At 46.3% G+C, this 18797-nt stretch overlaps 1 protein-coding gene across 2 annotated transcripts; it reads left to right on the forward strand.

Annotated features, from left to right (window-relative positions):
* The first annotated feature begins 393 nt into the window (after positions 1–393).
* Positions 394–4709, forward strand: LOC115089129 (histone H2A.Z). Of its 2 annotated transcripts, none has more exons than XM_029597119.1 (5): positions 394–462; positions 1659–1736; positions 1990–2103; positions 2842–2971; positions 4337–4709. In XM_029597119.1, the coding sequence occupies exons 1-5, from the start codon at positions 433–435 to the stop codon at positions 4396–4398; spliced, it is 414 nt and encodes a 137-aa protein (XP_029452979.1). In that variant the 5' UTR covers positions 394–432; the 3' UTR covers positions 4399–4709. The 2 variants fall into 2 exon arrangements, with proteins under 2 accessions (XP_029452979.1, XP_029452989.1); XM_029597129.1 differs by lacking the exon at positions 394–462 and adding an exon at positions 1232–1391.
* Positions 4710–18797: the final 14088 nt, after the last annotated feature.

Here is an 18797-nt window from a genome sequence, read left to right on the forward strand (position 1 = left end):
AGATATACAGACAATAATGCTAGTTGTCACTTCACTTCAAGCCAACTGCACAGGCTGATCCGGTCCTGGTTTTTCCCTATCATGGCATGGATGAACTTGTAGTTCTGATTTTCCCCACTGATAAAATCAGCACTTGTTGATGGTGAGGTTTTTTTTTTTTAGCGTGGACTCGACGGAGTTAAAGGACCTCCAATACATCAGTGTACGGATCAGCATGGGTCAGTTTTGCAATCCCAGTAGCCACTGACAGAAATGAGAACCAGAGAAGGGCGGGGGAAACCTGCCCAGTGGACAGCAGCTGATTGGGCAAAAGGCGGCCGGAGATTCCTGATTGGTCCGAGGCCGGGGCGGGCGCTGCCGGCCCGAGTTTGGGCGTAAGCGCGAGGGAGGGCGGGGGTTCGGTGCGGCGGCGTCGTTGGCCGTGTGATCTGCATGGGGACCACGGCAGGTTCCCGGATGAAGGTAGGTAGGAAGGACGGGCGCCCCCTTGCGGCGTTATCTCTCTCTGCAGCCATTTACTAGGGTACCAGTCTCGTCCTTGCTGTCGGAGTAAGCTGCCCCGGGGCTGAGACAGCCACAGTACCGTGCTTTAGTTGCATGTACAGGGGCGTGATTTGAATGTTTTTAAAGTTCTTCAGGACTAAACAAATAAACTGTAATCCTATTATAAACGCCTATTATTTCCCTAATGATTATGCAAAACCTCCGGATTCAATAGTGGTGAGAGATTTGGGGTTCGGGAGGGCAAGAAACAAAAGTTGTGTTCTCTTGACCGACTTCTGCTGCCGGTCAGGTGGTCTTACAAATAAAACCGAAAAGCTGTCCGGTGTAGGGAAGCTGGAGGGAGCAATTGCCAAACGGCCTCTCGGGATCCGCTGCAACCGGAGAGGAACCGCTTTTTATAACTAGAGAATTTGCAACTGTTTTCTACTTGAGGGAGATCTTAAAATAGGAATGGGACGAGCTACAAGAAGGGGACTCGTTTTTTTTGGTTTTTTTTTTTTAAAGAAGCAAAGGAAAGAAATACTACAGTTTTTGGTTAAACTCATTTTGCTTTTTAGGAAATCGAGACACTATAAACACAGATGGTCAGTTAGCCGCAGCTCGCGCGCGCTCACATTTGAAATATCGAACATCAACTAGCCCTCGCCCACATCGCTAAATCCCGCCCCACACCCCTTAAGTGCTCTTTTATTGGTCGCTGGGGCAGCCCGCTCAACGCAATTGGTCAGCGTCCACCATATTAAATCCCGGATGCGTGGCGTAGTTGGCTACAGAAATCGACGTTGAGAGGCGCTTTTGTTTGAATTGGATGCAGTTTATTTTCGCGCGTGTTGGCGGACGTATAATTTTTTTTATAGCGTTAACCTTGGCGAAGCTGCTGTAGAATGGTAATGGAGGGAAAGGCTTCTAGGGGGGATTTGGGTGTAAGAGGTTGGGAGAAGGCAGTTCGGGAAGAATGGGCTGGCGATGGATTTTGGGGGTAGCTGCGCGGATTTCTCGCCCCCTGATTGGCGGGTTGGAAGCGCTGTGCGGCGCGCGAGATATTGTAGTCCGGAGTAACTTGATTGCAGCGTTGCCTACTTCACGTTTCTTGATATCCGTGTTGGTTATTAACCTCCTCTGTTACCCTTTCCTCTTTCTACCTTCTTGTATAGGCTGGAGGTAAAGCGGGGAAGGACTCCGGAAAAACCAAGACGAAAGCGATTTCCCGCTCGCAGAGGGCTGGCTTGCAGGTTAGTGGGGCAGCTCGGTGACTTCTGGTCATGCTGCTTGCATGGGGGGGGTTGCGACCTTGACTTGGGCAATAAACTCCTAGTCTGCAGAAATGGATCCTGGCCTTTATTGGCCCGGATGAAAGAACATAAGGCTCCTCGTTTTTAGAGGCTGTCAATAAAGAGTACCCACAGCGTACTCTATTTGTGATTCATTGTCTAGTGAAGCTTTTTAATGCCACTTCGAAATATTAAGGCTTTATTTTGTTTACAGTTCCCTGTGGGCCGTATCCATAGGCATCTGAAGTCGCGAACTACCAGCCACGGCCGCGTGGGTGCCACAGCGGCGGTGTACAGCGCTGCCATCCTGGAGTATCTGACTGCTGAGGTAAGGAGCGGCGGGCACTATCTGATCTCTGAGCACTAGGGGGGTACTGCCGCACGTGGCGCCGCTCTGGGTCCGGATCATTATTTTATTAGTCGTTTCTGCAGACTGCAAAAACGGGTAGTTTTTGGTAATTCTGCTGCTGCCATGCCCAAACTAATGCTTCCTGGTATGATTTTTCTGTTTTGCGGCAAATATGTGGTGTATTGATTACCCATGTCATGGCTTTGTAAGAATGTCCCCCTTAAACTGGTTGTGGTATTAAATTACTTTATTGATGTGAGTGAATGCTAGGCTTTAAAAAAACACCTGTGTTGATTGTATTAAACCTTAAACTTGGTATGGCTGTATCTAAGAGTGCTGTAATGATCCAGTCTTGGCTCTCTTAATATAAGAACATAAGATTTGCATACTGGCTCAGACCAAAGGACCATTAAGCCCAGTATCACGTTGTCAAGTGGCCAATATAAGACCCCAAAGGGGTAGATATGTTCTGAGCTGCTTATCTCAAGGGATAATAGCTGCCTATCCAGGTGTGAGCAATTTAACAAAAAACAGGAAATAAGGGGAGAACTTCCAGAATGCTTGGATAGCCTATCTCATGCTATGAAGCTGCTTTTTCAAGGATCTGAGTGCTGACTTCTAATTTCTGAATTATGGTACAATGAAACTATCTCTGGTTTCTAAGGAAAGATCAGGATCAGACTAATGTTGTTGTTGTGTCCCTTTTTTTTTGTTTAGGTTCTTGAGCTGGCAGGAAATGCATCAAAAGACTTAAAAGTGAAGCGTATCACACCTCGCCACTTACAGCTTGCTATCAGAGGTGATGAAGAATTGGATTCCCTTATCAAGGCAACAATTGCTGGTGGTGGTAAGGAAAAGTATTTATTCTAGATGTGATTTATCATTGCCTTCTTGGCTGTCTATATTAAGAATCTTTGTTTTTGAGGAAGTTGCTACTGAAGCAGGAGCTGATGAGAACAGGACTTTGTCCTAGATAAAAGCTGGGTAATGTGAGTAGCTTCTATTCCCCCCACCATCCCTATTTAGGGGGTAGAGAACTTGCATGAAAAGAACTACTTAATGTTCTGTACAAAATAAACCTCACTCCTATTTAAAAAGAAATGTATTTGTCTACTAAACAATCAGGTGCATGAGACATAAATATTCTTCTGTTAAAACTTTTTATATACTGACGTTCATAGACATATCACATCGGTTTACAGATAACATGGGAATAAATATTATGAACTGAGTGGGAAGAATAAAGTTACAGGAAAATAGGTGAACTTGGGTGGTAGGAGAAAATAGTGTTATGAGTCCAATGAGAAGGTACAGATAATCCAGCAGTGAGGGGGGGTGGCTATTTTGAACACTTTCATATGTATGACACTGCCATGGAGAGATCTAAGAGCTGGGAGTTCTTTGCACCAGGCACAGACAGAACAAGTCTGATCTCTGGAGGCTAGAGTAGCAGATCAGGAAGAATTGAGCCAGATGGAGGGCACAGCCTTTGGCAACCCCTATACTGCATGGAAGAACCAAGGTCACAAGGAAGGAGACACAAGCCTTGGAGTAGCAGGACTTGATGTGTATCCTAGGACCTATGTTCAGGTGCACCAGGCTGTCTGCAGGTGTGTTCTCCCAGGTAGGAAAGGATAGGTCTGCTGTTGGCAATTCTATTAAATAACAGGATGGCTGAGCAAAATAGTATGAAACTAGTGTATTACTTGCATATGTTTTCCATTAAGCCTTGTTGTACTGTTTATAAGGGAGAACTAAATCTATTTCTCCCTTTCACTAAAATATCACTTAAGGATAGCTGGGGCATGTGTAGGATTGGAGTCCTAGCTCTTAGATATGTTCTTGCAGCATGCCCACCCATGCTACTTCATGTGTATTATGCTGCTTTTCAATGGACTAGTTAGCTTTCTTAATTCTGTGGTATTCATCTGAGCTACAAGATGCAACTAATACATCTTGTGGTGGGTTTTATCCAGTTTATCACTAACTTAAGTGCTACTAACTTAACTACAAATTGGCTGGCTCCAAAGGCCCTTTATTTTTTTAATCATGGATCTTTCAAAATTATTTTTTAATATCACTTGGAGATGTCTTATCAACAAAGTCATAAGGGTTGTTTCAAAACTAAAAAAAAAAAAAAATAGTTATTCATTCTGGAGATGGTAGCAAACAAGACAACTCCTTTTAATAAAGCCTTTCTCTTTTTCTGTAGGTGTTATTCCACATATCCACAAGTCACTGATTGGAAAAAAAGGACAGCAGAAGACTGTTTAAGTGTTACTGGATCCATTTTTATTTTAAGGTTTACATTTACAGCTCAATGAATTTAATAGACTCTCTGAAAACCACAATTCTGCCTTCACAATAGCATTTGAGAAGTTGCTGTTCAGTTGAGCTTTCTAACCAACCAAATTCATGGTTTGAAGTTTTAATCTGTATTTGTTAGTGTGGCTTCAAAGAAGCTGTTTTTTGTTTGGTGTTTTTTTTAATTAAGATTTTAATTGTAATGCAGAAGTTGGTTACCAAATCTTTTTGTACAGATGTATATGTCCTGAATAAATGTCAAGATCCCAAGTTTAAGCATTTTCTGGGTATGTGGTATTTAGTGCACTTCAGTTTATAAACAATTTGTGAAACTTCTGCCTAAAGTGGGTCTTGCTTGCTTGAACAACTTCACACACCCTTTTTGTGCAAGAAGATTTGAGCATAGTGCCACTGAATTAGTTGCCAAATAATGTAGGGGGAGTGATAACCCTCATGTCCTTGATATGGCGAAGGACCATCTCTTTCAAATGTATTAAGATTTGTTTAACCTGCCTTATTCAATAAAATTCACTCAAGGTGTACAAAAATGACAGCACAGTCAGACAGCTTAATTCTAATCTGAATAAGGTGGACGACAAAATTAAAACATGAAAGAAATTAGAATTGAATAGCTTGGTAGTGCATTCATATATTGCAGTTTGCAGGGAGGGGGACAGGTTTCCAAAGTACAAAGGGCAGTTCTTATGTCCTATCGTTTCTGAAGGCACTCTTCCTCTGCTTATTTCCAGGGAAGGAGAATGTAGATGCTTTCAGTGACAATGAAAGCAAGTTCATAATGGTGGGTATCTAATACACGTCTTTCCCAACCCTCCTGAAGGCACATCGAACAGGTTTTTTTTTTTTTCAGGATTGCTGCAATCAATATGCATATGTTGGGTCTCCAAGGTATACAGATCTCATAAATATTTGCGGTGGCAATCTTGAGAACCTGAGTGGTTAGGTGTTTAGGGTTGGAAAACACTGTAATATACCATAAAATAAGCATAAACAAATTTTGAAGTAGTAAAGTCTAAAGCAGGGCTTCCCAAACCTGTTGTGGGGACCCCACAGCCAGTTGGGTTTTGAGTATATTCACAGTGAATATGCATGAGTTTGCATATCAGCCAGTATAGACAAACTTCTCATGTATATTCACTGTGGATGTCGTAGGGGTCCCTATGACAGGTTTGGGAAGCTTAGTCCAAAGGAACAAAAATCATGAATTTAAGAAATATCTGATCTAGTTTGAGATGACTTGTGCTAAACTAGAAAAAAGTTAAAGCAGAGTTGCTTACCTGTAACAAGGGACTCACAGATGGGTGACATCAGATGGAGCCCTCTCAGGAACACTGTCAAAGTTTCTAGAACTTTGACTGGCACATTGAGCATGCCACCAACCCCATGGCCACACAGGGTCCCCCTTCAGTCACTTTTTCTAGAAGAAAAGCAAGAACGAAAAATTAAAATAAAAAATGTAAGCGAACACAACTCCAAAGGGTGGTGGGTGGCTTTCAGGAAGACTAACATCCTGCTGTCCTAGGCAAACAACTGCTACAGGTAAGCAACTCTGCTTTCTCCCTAGGGATGTGCATTTGTTGTTCCTATTTTGTTGCATTTTGGGGGACTGACAAAACAGAAGGGGAACCCACAATTGTGTGGTTTTCCTATTGTTTTTTGGGGGGGAGAAAGGGCACAAAAAACCCCCAAGACTTGCCAGGGCTCCCGGGAGTGATATCCCCCTCTCGGGCTGTCGGCTGCCACTAGCTAATGGCCCAAGAGGGGGAAGATAGCTCCTAGGACCCCTGCTGGACCACCAGGACTTTTGGCAAGTCTTGGGGGGGGGGGGGGGGGGGTTTAGGATGGGGTTGTAATTAAATTTGAAGGGCTGGGGTAGGTTTGTGGGGTTTTTTGGGGGGGGCAGTGGCCGGCTGACCCAAAAGCTCATCTGGCTGAACATCTTTCTCCCAGGACAAGCAGGATGGTAGTCCTCATAGATGGCAGAATAGCCAGCTGTAGCTTGTCACTGAACACCCATGGCCAACTAGCACCCAATGCAACAGGGCAGCCTGAACATCATACTGGGCCATAGGTCGGAAGAGTTGGGTTGTTATAGTGGAAACAAATTAGAGGACAGACGTCCAAAGATGGGGAGGGAGCTCCATGTTGCAGCCCTGCAGATTTCGGCAACAGGGACTGCCCAGAAGTGTGCCACTGATACGGCCCTCGCTGAGTGTGCTTTCATTCATTTGTCCCTCGAGTGGCAGCCCTGCTTTCTGGTAGCAGAAAGCAAGTCTGCCAACCAACGGGAGAGGTTCTGCTTGCCCATCACACTCCCAATCTATTCCTGTCGAAGGAGACAGAGTTGGGTGGGCTACGGTATGGTCTACATAAAAGTGAGAGCACACTTGTAGTCCCAGGTATGCAGAGCCTGCTCACCTGTGTGTGTGTGTGTAGCCTCAAGGGGGAAGGTGGGAAACACAATGGACTGATTGAGGTGGAAGTCGGTCACTACCTTAGGCAGGAACTTAGGTACTGCACCCTCACCCTGTCATGGAAGAACCCTGTGTAAGGCGGGTAGGTCACTAGGGCCTGCAGTTCACTGACTCTGCAAGTGGAAGTAACCTTCCAAGTGAGGTGCTTGAACTTGCAGGAGCACAGGGCTTCAAATGGAGGCCACATGAGCCATGCTGGCACTATGTTGAGGTCCCAGGCCACAGCAAGAGGATGTGATGGAGGCTTCAGCTGAAGTAAGCCTCTCATGAACTACCCTACTAAGGGCTGCACTGAGACTGGGGTATCGCCCACCCCTCGGTGGTAGGTGCTAATGGCACTCACTTGTACCCAGTTTGAGGTTGTCTGTAAACAGACTGAAAGGCACCAGAGGTAGTCAAAGAGCCTCAGTGTGGGGCAAGAAAAGGGGGTCAAGGCCCTCCTGTGTGTACCAAGAAGAGAACCTTTTCCACTTCACCTAATACAATCTCCGTGTGGAAGGCTTTCGTGAAGTTACTAGGACCAGTGAGACACCAGAAAGGGCAAGGGACTGTGGTATTAGCCTTTCAACATCCAGGCTGTTAGGGACAGCAACTGGAGGTTCAGGTGGTGCAGCCTGCCCTGATCCTGCATGATTAGGTTGGGCGAGGTGCCCAGGCAAAGGGGCTCCTGGACAGAGGTTGCCGAGAATGGGAAATCAGACCTGATGCGGCCAATGCAGGGCCATGAGGATCATGGAGCCTCTGTCCTGGTGTAGCTTCCCGAGAGTCTTGCCTATTAGCAGAATCGGAGGCCTGCACTCCATGAGTGGGTGAAGGCATCCACGGCCGGTCTTCTCTGTCCCTGTGTAGGGAGCAAAATTGGCTAATGTTCGTGTTGAATGGGCCTTAATCATATTAGGTGCCATTTTACCTTGTAACAAGAAGGCTGAAGAAATAGGATTCTTCAGCCATCTAGCCATCGAATAATTTGAAGCCGATTCTCCATTACGTGGACCACAAAAAAGAACAAATAACCTTTCAGGCTCTCAAAAACTTTAGTTTTCTCAAGGTAAAATCTTAAGCATCTCCTGACATCTAAAAATCTTAATGAATTTAGACCTTCCTTGCACTCACTCTATTAGAAGCAGGTAGAACAAGACACTGATTCCTATGAAAAAAGATACTACCTTAGGGGAAAAAAAAGGAACAGGCCTCAGAATTACCAAATTCTTTGTAAATCTCAAAAAAGGAGATTGACATGATAAAGACTGTAATTCTGAAATTCTTCTTGCAGAAGTAATTGCCACCAAAAAGACTTTTAAAACTTAAGACCTTAATTGAAGATTTACCTAAAGGTTCAAAAGGAGGTTTAGTTAGTTCTTGCAAAACTAAATTTATACTCCATTGTGGAAATAAGATCTAATTAGAGGATGTAAATGTTTTACCCCTCTTAGAAAATGGGAAATATCCCTATGGAAAGTAATCAAATTACCATTAATTTTTCCCTGAAAATATGAAATGGTAGCTAACTGCACTTTCAAAAAGCTTAAAGCCAATCCTTTAGCTAAACCACATTGTAAAAAAGCTAGAATATCTCCTATTTGTGCTTTCTATGGAGATAAATTTCTTTGCTTGCAAAATTCCTCAAATATGCGCCAAACTCTAATATAAGACAGAGAAGTAGAATTCTTTCTAGAATGTTACATTGTACTAATTATCACTCCTGTATCAGTGCATTCATAGTCCTTTTTTGTTGGCTGAAAAACCTTTTGCTTTTAAAATCATCTATGATTCACCCCATTTTTATATTTTCAGCTTGCATGCCCAATGGCCTAGCACCTTGCCTTTGTATTTTGGCTCAAAAAATCTATTTGCCCATTCTGACCTGCAATGTGTAATGCTGAAAGCTGTAGCAGATTTTTCTCCCATCATGCAAATAGCGCCATTTCCTTTGAAACTCTTTGGCACCAGGTACCCTCTTGTTTATTTATGTATGTTACTGAAGTTGCATAGTACACTTACTGCTCCTCAACTAATCATTGACTGAAAATGGAGTAATGATAGCTTTATGACCCTAATTAATTTTTGTACCCCATACTCTATCACTTTGCTCAACCTCTAATGGACCAGATGGCATGCATCCTAGGGTACAGAAGGAACTAAAAAATGACATTTCTGATCTATTAGTTAAAATGTGTAACCTATCATTAAAATCATCCATTGTTCCTGGAGAGTGGCCACTGTAACCCCAATATTTAAAAAAGGGCTCCAGGGGCAAGCCGGGTATGTATAGACCAGTGAGCCTGACTTCAGTGCTGGGAAAAATAGTGGAAACTATTATCAAGATCAAAATCATAGAGCATATAGAAAGTAATGGTTTAATGGAACACAGTCAACATGGATTTACCCAAGGGAAGTCTTGCCAAACAAATCTTCATTTTTTTGAAGGGGTTAATAAACATGTGGATAAAGATAAACTGGTAGATGTAGTGTATTTGGATTTTCAGAAGACGTTTGACAAAGTCCCTCATGAAAGGCTTCTAAGAAAACTAAAAAGTCAAGGGATAGGAGGTGATGTCCTTTCGTGGATTACAAACTGGTTAAAAGACAGGAAACAGAGAGTAGGATTAAATGGTCAATTTTCTCAGTGGAAAAGGGTAAACAGAGGAGTGCCTCAGGGATCTGTACTTGGACTGGTGCTTTATATATATATATATATATATATATATATATATATACAAGCCGTTAAGCCCGTCACAACGGGCTACATTACATTTTTGTTTTCGGTCCATTTTCGAAAACAGCACCCTCCTACACTTTTTCTCCCTCATTCCCCCTTCTCACCCCTCAGTCTTACCCCCTTCCCACCCCTCAGTCTTACTCACTCTCTGTCTCCCACTGCCTCCTTCCCCTCACTCTCACCTCCCTCCCCTTCCCTCAGTCACTCCCCACCCTGTCTCAATCCCATCCCCTCTCCCTCAACCCTCCTCCACTCCCTTTTTCTCCACAACTTCTTACCCTTCCACTTAGGAGCTACTCACATCCCTGTCTCTCACCTCTCCCTCATTCTCCCTCTCCCCTCACGCTTCCCCACCCCCTCCCTCCCTCCCTCTCAGTCCCTCCCGTCCCTCCCTCTCACTCAGTCCCTCCCTCCCTCTCTCGCTACTGGCCGCCGCTGCTCCTCGTTGTCGTTCGCTGCCGCCGCCGCCACCCGACACCGCCATCACCGCTGCCGCCCAACGCCACCATGTTTTGTTTTTTTTTACGCTGGCTAAGACCGACGTCCTTGCCCGCACATGCGCAGTAGAGCGCAGCTCTACTGCGCATTTGCGGGCAGTCGGTCATGGCCCATTTATAAGGTAGATATATATATATATATATATATATAAAAATAAATAAATGATCTGGAAAGGAATACGAGTGAGGTTATCAAATTTGCGGATGATACAAAATTATTCATAGTTGTTAAATCACAAGTGGATTGTGATACATTACAGGAAGACCTTGCAAAGACGGAAGATTGGGTATCCAAATGGCAGATAAAATTTAATGTGGACAATTGCAAGGTGTTGCATATAGGGAAAAATAACCCTTGCTGTAGTTACATGATGTTAGGTTCCATATTAGGAGCTACCACCCAGGAAAAGATCTAGGCATCATAGTGTATAATACTTTAAAATCGTTGGGTCTGTGTGCTGCAGCAGTCAAAAAAGCAAACAGAATGTTAGGAATTATTAGGAAGGGAATGGTTAATAAAACAGAAAATGTCATAATGCCTCTTTATCGCTCTATGGTGAGACCACACCTTGAATACTGTGTACAATTCTGGTCGCCACATCTCAAAAAAGATATAGTTGCGATGGAGAAGGTACAGAGAACGGAAATCAAAATAATAAAGGGGATGGAACAGCTCCCCTATGAGGAAAGGCTGAAGAGGTTAGGGCTGTTCAGCTTGGAGAAGAGACGGCTGAGGCGGGATATGATAGAGGTCTTTAAGATCATGAGAGGTCTTGAACGAGTAGATGTGACACGGTTATTTACACTTTCGAATAATAGAAGGACTAGGGGGCATTCCATGAAGTTAGCAAGAAGCACATTTAAGACTAATCGGAAAAAACGTTTTTTCACTCAACGCACAATTAAGCTCTGGAATTGTTGCCAGAGGATATGGTTAGTGCAGTTAGTGTAGCTGGGTTCAAAAAAGGTTTGGATACATTGTTGGAGGAGAAGTCCATTAACTGCTATTGATCAAGTTTATTTAGGGAATAGCCACTGCTATTAATTACATCAGTAGCATGGGATCTTCTTAGTGTTTAGGTAATTGCCAGGTTCTTGTGGCCTGGTTTGGCCTCTGTTGGAAACAGGATGCTGGGCTTGATGGACCCTTGGTCTGACCCAGCATGGCAATTTCTTATGTTCTTAACCTTGAGCGAAACGATTCTGACAAAAGGCACCCCAATCATTTAAAATGGGCATCTGTTGTCTTAATATCCCTCTGCAACATTCATGGCGTTTATACACCAACAAAAATCTTTCATTTATTTTTTAGGTGATTTTTCTTAAAGTATGTGTGCAAATATAGCATACTATCATAGTAATTCACCTAAGAACATAAGAAATGCCATACTGGATCATAGAAACATAGAAATGATGGCAGAAGACCAATTGGTCCATCCAGTCTGCCCAGCAAGCTTCACACTTCTTTTTTCTCATACTTATCTGTTTCTCTTGGCTTTTAGTATCCTTAGGTTCTATTTCCCTTTCACCCCCACCATTAATGTAGAGACCATTAATCACCATTAATGATCAGACCATCAAGCCCAGTATCCTGTTTCCACCAGTGGCCAATCCAAGTCACAAGGACCTGGCAAGTACTCAAAGAATAAATAAATCCCATGCTACTAATGGAGGCAACAAGCAGTGGCTATTCCCTATTGATTAATAGCAGTTTAAGGACTACTAATGCAGGCAAATACCTAGTGACAAGTCAAAGGCCTATGTGATAGCAAATTTCATAAGCCTGCTTCCATGGATAAAGTGCTTTTACATGCGTAAAGCTCAGCATTAAATATGTAAATGCTCTTGAGCATCAGGCCGCTAGCATTAAACAGTTTTCTTTGTGACTCCAACCAAAGACAAAAACATGAAAAAGTAATTCTGAATTTAAAAGGAGCGTGCAATCAAATTGCTGACCCCACATTTTTAAATGGAAATTAAGTATTCAGTATTATAGTCTATTTTAAATTATTACTCTGATTATATGTCTATCAAATATGAAAACCAGAATTTGGTCTGTAAGGCACAATCTCCATTTATTTATTTATTTGTTATATCTTTTGCATTTTCAAAGTATAACGATTAACATCCTTGCTTTTGCTTTTGAAATGGAGCAGGGCATAACAGTAATGGCTTTATTAATTTGTTTAGTATTGCTAGTATAGCAATAGTCTTCGCTGCTGATATACATGGAAAAGAAAAAATATGAATGTAATGCAGAAACCAGTACTAGAGCACATCAAGTCTCTGGTGATGTAGATCCACTTTTTGTAAAACAAACATTTGATCTAGGTTTTCTGGCATCCTTTGTAAGCTCTAATATTTTGCCTATCCTCAAGAAGCCTCTGGTTTTGATTCATCTTGACTCAAAACTAGTCTCACAAATCTCACCATATTATCTCTCTTTGCAAGGCATTTGCAGAGTTGCAATTTGAAGTAAGAACTAGCGGCCTAATGTAATGTACTAGTGATCTTGAAGAACTAACAAAATCATTACCTTGACAAAATGCTAGGCAACTGTGGAATCAAGCTGTGCAGTCCATCAAAAAGCTGCCATCCGCACAGATAGTTGATGGAAAGAGAAAAACAAAGTGAAGTATAATTCCTTACATACAGCACCTCCTTCCACAAGGATAGATGATTTCCTGCTCAGTGGTGAGAATCTGGCAGACATTACTTTACCTGTAAGGAAGGTCCATTCTGAAAGAAGTTTAATCTCCAGTTCTGCATACATGTTGCGATCCTGCCCGCGAGGAGCGCGGGCAGGCTCTTACCTTCTTGCGGCCAGTCGGGCCACTGACGCTGCTGCTTCTCTCCCCGAATCAGCTGGGGCCGTCCCCGCAGCTGTTGCCATGCGGCCGGCTCCTCTGCTGCTGTTTCTGCCTTCCCCTGAGGTGCTGCTGCCGATCCCGGGGCCTTCAGCCAGCAGGGAGGCCGTCCCTACCGGTGCCTGCTTCAGCCCGGGTCCTCGCCCAGCAGGGAAGCTGTCCCTGCCGGTGCCTGCAGCCTGCTACAGCTCTCTACTCTGCCTGCAGTCTCTCACAGCTCCCTGCAGCCAGCCTTACCTCTCTATGCTTCTTCCTGCTTCTGTCTTCACGGCTGGAAGCCGCTCCAGCAGCCTGCCCCCTCTCCAGCTTCAGGGCAGGGCTGCTCCGCTGCCTGCCTGGCTTCCTTGGACTCTCCACGTGGCTGGAAACGCCACCAACGACCCAGCTCTCTTCTCTCCAGCCTGCTAAGGCGCAGGCGCACGCCTCTCTACTCCTCTTAAGGGCCAGTCAGGTATTGCCCTCTGCTGACCCTTCCCTGGGCGTTGTCCTCATCAGCCCTACTAAAGGGCTCAGTCTAACTTTGCCTTCGCAAGGAGTTGGTGACTTCTGAGATCCTTCGCTCCAGGAGTCGTCTGTGTTCCAGCACTTCTGCAAGGTCCTGTGTTTCCTGTTACTTGTTGGAGCTCCTCGTCTTGTCCTGATGTCCGCCTTCTGTTCCAGTCCTGATGTCTGCCTGCTGTTCCAGTCCCAAGGTCTGTCTCTTGATCCAGTATCCGTGTTCCAGTCCTGATGTTACCTGCTATTCCAGATGTCCATGTACCAGCCCTGAGGTGTGTCTCCTGATCCAGTATCCGTGTTCCAGTCCTGATGTTATCTGCTGTTCCAGATGTCCATGTTCCAGCCCCGAGGTCTGTCTCTTGTTCCAGTATCCTTCGTGTTTGTTCCTGACCCTGATGCTTTAAACCTGCCTTAGGCTGCCAGTGTGCAGCAAACTCGTCTTCGGCTGCCAGGAGTGCAGCACCAGCTTTCGGCTGCCTGGAGTGCAGCAACTTGCCTCGACTGCCAGGAGTGCAGTAAACCACTGCTTCCTCTTCCCTGTGCTCTCCCGTTCTCAGCGTGGTCCGCGACCAGCCTTCCTGGGCTGTGTAGGGCGTGCATGGGACAGGGTGGTCCGCAATTCAGTCCCGCGGGTGGCCTGAGTAGGGCGCCCTGAGGGACAGTGCCCGTGTCTTCCTTCAGCCTTCGTTCCTGAGTCCACCTCTGTGCATCCAGTACCTCGTCCTGAGTCCACGTCTGTGCCCGAGTCCACATCTATGCATCCAGCACCTCATTTCTGAGTCCACATCTATGCCTGAGTCTACGTCGTTCCTGAAGTCTCGCCAGTATCTCTATGTTCCAGTCTTCGCTGCCCTGGCCTCCATCCGGCCTGCCGCTTCGTGCCTTACCCTGTGGCAGGTCCAAAAGGGCTGGGAACGGTCGGAGGACTGTTCACAAGACCAACATTGCGTTGTTGGGTCTTCCGAAGCGTTTAGGTCCGGAGGAGGGCCTGTCTTCCCAGTCATTTCTCCAGCCTTGCTCCCGTCCAGCCCATGCTCGGGCATGCCACGCCTCCCGCGGCACCTCTTCAGAGTTCTTCTGGGGTCGAGCCGTGGCCCAAGGACACACATCTCCCAGGAAGTAGGATCGCTCTCCTAGCGCTCCCCAACATACATTGGAACAGCTATAGATGCCGTCTGTGTCCCTCTGTCCCTCTCAGAACTGATTCTCAGTTGGCAACATTTTTCATACCTAAATTTCAACTTAGTGAAACAGAATATTGAGACCTCCTATTTCTCTGAATTAATCTTTTTTTTTTAAAGACTGAATGTCATTGCCGCCCGTGCCTCTGGACTCCTGCCTCGTCTGGACCTGTCTAGGTCCCTTCAATACCTCTGCTGGTCCCTGCCTACTTCGAACATCCACTGGGATTCATCTGATGGAGGCCCACCTAAGACCAGCTGGCCCCAAAACCCAAGGGCTCAACCTGCAGGGAACGAAGGCTGGTATTGGCGAAGCTCCTGTTGGCCTCCGTCTCCCGGTTTACTCCGCCTCCCGATGGTAGGGATCTGTGAGGCTTGCCCTACAGGTAGCATCAACCCCACCTTGAACCAAGGGTCCACCACCAGAGCAACACTTTATTTAGAAATCATAAAGATCTGGGGGAGAAACCCCTCATCAGCAGGACTGCTATCAATAATCACTTTGTTCCAGCACTTGGGGAGTTAAACAGCAGAAGCTGTGCTTTTAATCATATGCGACTGTGCAGTGCCTGTTAACTGCTGAGAGCTCTCAAGATGGCAGCATTTCAGACACACCTGAGAGAAACTGCCCTTAGCAGCTCTCTGTCAGGGAATGTCTCTGTGAGTTTAAAATATACTTGTGCACTAGGTTCAGGCTGGGAGGACCCCAGATTGCAAGCTTGCTCTGTTTGACTTACTCTGTAGTTTGCAAACTGAACACTATGTGCTGTCAGACACTGCTGTCTTTTATTGGTCACAGAGAATGCAGCACTCAGACATGAACTGGCACATGGAAATCCTCAGAAAATATCTCCTAGCCTTAGAAAACCATTCCCAATACACACTTAAACTCTCTTTTCCTTTTTCTATTCTATTTTATTTTTAAATCACAGCCTGTATGATTTACCTTAGCCAGCTGAAAGCTCTGGTTCTTTTTATGCCTTGAAAAAAGTTAAAGGCAGTTTGAGTAATAAAAGTGTGTTCCCTGTAACCTACCCAGATCAGACCAGACTCCTGGGTTTTGCCTCCCCTCCAGCAGATGGAATCAGAGAAAGTTTTACTGACACTGCCACTTAAGATGAGGTGCTCTCTGTAGTCCCTCAGTATGTCTCTGACTCCAGCAGATGATGGAGGTGCAAAGCCTTTAGTCTGATTGTTTGTTTTTTTTTGTTTTGTTTTTTTCAGTCAAAAAGGTCAGATAGGCTTCAGTCGTCTCTTCCCTGGTGGGGTCATCCCTTCCAGTAGCTGAGGCTTGCGAGCAGGGGCTCGGGGACCCTGTGTTGCGCGGATCCCTGGCCGATCAAGGCTGATACCCGGGGGTCCCGGATCACTCGCCCTGTGGGATCTTCACAGCCTGTCGCCTCTTCAGAAGCCTGCTGTTGCTGCTGTGGCTTTATTGAATAAAAGAAGTTGGCTGTAGAGGCAAAAACTCACAGTAAAAACTTTTTTAAATATATCCGAAGCAGAAAGCCTGTGAGGGAGTCAGTTAAACTTATTTTGCAGGAACATAAGTACATACTACTTGTGGTTTTTATGGGGTGGGGGGAGGTGCTCATTTCTGGTTTTGAACAGGGTGCCACTTGGTCTAGAGCTGGCCCTGGATACACCACTGGAAAAATCTCATTTGACTAGGACAGTAAATCTCACTCTGGAATGGGGGGAAGGAAGGAGGATAGGGAAAGTAAGGTGATTATGGCAGGAAGCAGAAAGGGAGAGGGAAAAGAATGGGATTTTTTTTTTTTTATTTAGATTAATATCTTGCTATTAGACATTTCAAAGTGAGTTACAACTAAAACATCCAAAAAGCTCATTCCCAATTAAAACTGACGAACTATAACAACGACTATAAGGCGGGAGGCTACAAAGGGAAGGTTAATGTTATGCATTTACTGAATCTCCTACTTTTAATGGGGCTACACACTATAAAGCAGAGCTTTCCAAAGTGTGTGTCGCGACACTTTAGTGTGTCGCCTGCAGTTTGCCGGTGTGTCGCGCAAGCCCGGTGCACGCGACACACCGGCAAGTGGGAGCCAGTGGAGCTCATCCCACTGGCGGCTGAGCAGTGAAATATCGCTGTGCTGTGTGCCGGAGACACACAGCAGGAAGATCGGCATGGCCGTGGTGGAGCTCACCTCACCATGGCCCGAAGAAGAAAAAGGTCACGTCGAAACGTGCATGTGCTCCTCCTCCTTCCTGCCCATGCGGCCCCGGAAGAAAAATGTTGCCGGAGCCGCACGGGCAGAAAGGGGGAGGAGCGTCAGCCGCGTGCAGAAGAGGAGCAGCAGCGTTGTTGCAGCGGGCGAGAAGAGGAGTAGCCCGGTAGAAGGGCCCCCACCGCGGATCGGCCCGAGAAGATCAGGGCTGCTGCCGTCGCCGCTGCGATCGGCCCGAGAAGATCAGGGCCGCTGCCGTCGCCGCTGCGATCGGCCCGAGAAGATCAGGGCCGCTGCAGAGCCCATCCTGCAGCGACCCGTGAAGAGGAGGCCCAGAGGTAAGAGAGAGGCTGAGGGCCCGTAGAGTGCGTGTATGAGGTGAGTTGAGCGATTGTGTGCATGTATGAGGTGAGTTGAAAGATTGTGTGTGGGAGTGAGGACCTGAATGTTTGCAGAGACAGCATGTGAGAGAGCCTGTGTGTGTGTGAGAGAGACAGCATGTGCCAGTGAGAGCCTGTGTGTATGCATGATTGTATGAGAGAGAGCATGTGACAGTGAGAGCCTGTGCTTGAGCAAGACAGCATGTGGGAGTGAGAGCCTGGGTGTGTGAGAGTCAAGACAGCATGTGCAAGAGAGAGACTGTGTATAAATGATTGTATGAGAGAGAGCCTATGAGAGTGAGAGCCTGTGTGTGTGTGTGTGTGTGTGAGAGAGAGAAAGCATGTGAGAATGAGAACCTGACTGAATGTTTGAGGGAAGAAGATAGATGGAGAGAAGAGAAATAGAAAAAAAAGACAATATGAAAGGAATTGGCAAAAAAATAAGAAAGGGGAGGTGGAACAAAAAAAGCCTGTGACCAACCAATTAGAAAACTAAGATCCGACAGCAAAGGTAAAAAAAAAGAAATAAATTACTTTTTACTGATTGGCACATGTAATCTTTGGTAATGTGCAAGAGTAGCACTTTCTCTATGCTGATTTCACAATGTAGGAGATCAACATGGAGGAAGTGGAAACCCATGGGGCCTGCACAGAGGAGGCAGCAGAATGGGCTTCAGTGGCAATAGCAGCAATCAGCGCCTCCCCAATAGCCATGCGGCATCAGTGACAGTGGCAGCAGAGGAATGAGAGAGGCTCCAAGGTTGCTGGCAAAAGAAAGAGAGGGGGTCTGCCTTTAGTGTGTGCCTGCCTGAGGGTGTGTCTGTGTATGAGAATGTATGGGTGTCTTCCTGGGGTTTGTATGTGTGAGAATAGGTGCCGGCCTGTGTGTGGTGTATGTGTGTGTGAGAATGAATGTGTGCATGCCTGGGGGATGGTGAGGGAGTGGTATGAAAATGAATGGAAGCCTGCCTGGGGGTCAATTTCAGTGTGTGAGAATGACTGGGAGCTTGCCTGGGTGTGTGTATGTATATCAACCTAATAAACGAAGGTTGACCGACGTGCCGCAAATGCGCAGTAGAGAGCAGCTCTACTGCGCAAGCGAGCACGTCGGTCACAGTGTGCCTTTTAAAAATAAAAATGGCGCTGTAGGAGCGGCAGGAGCGGCGGCGGCACCGGCCCGAAGACCCGGAGCGGCGGGAGCAGCAGCGGCGGCCCGAAGAGCGGCGGCACCGGCCCGAAGACCCGGGCTGGAGCGGCGGCCCGAAGACCCGGAGCGGCGGCGGCATGCGCGCGAGGGAGGAAGTCTGTCCCTCCCTCGCGCGCATGCCTCCGCTGCCGCTCCCGCAGCTCCGGGTCTTCGGGCCGCCGCTCCTGCCGCTCCCGGTCTTCGGCGGAGATCGACCTAGGAGAGGAGTGACTGAGGGGAGGAGGGAGGGGGGAGAGAAGAGTGACTCAGGGGGAGGAGGGAGGGGGGAGAGAAAGGAGTGACTGAGGGGAGGGAGGAGTGACTGAGGGGAAGAGGGAGGGGGGGAGGGAGGAGTGA

Source organism: Rhinatrema bivittatum, chromosome 1 (assembly GCF_901001135.1).
Source record: "Rhinatrema bivittatum chromosome 1, aRhiBiv1.1, whole genome shotgun sequence".
In the NCBI taxonomy this organism is placed as follows: Eukaryota; Metazoa; Chordata; class Amphibia; order Gymnophiona; family Rhinatrematidae; genus Rhinatrema; species Rhinatrema bivittatum.

Excerpts from the sequence above, each read along its gene's own strand:
- LOC115089129 (XM_029597119.1), top strand. The coding sequence starts at position 433 with ATGGGGACCACGGCAGGTTCCCGGATGAAG. Across the intron at positions 2,104-2,841 it reads TGGAGTATCTGACTGCTGAG|GTTCTTGAGCTGGCAGGAAA; the intron begins GTAAGGAGCGGC and ends TTTTTTGTTTAG. Across the intron at positions 2,972-4,336 it reads GGCAACAATTGCTGGTGGTG|GTGTTATTCCACATATCCAC; the intron begins GTAAGGAAAAGT and ends CTTTTTCTGTAG.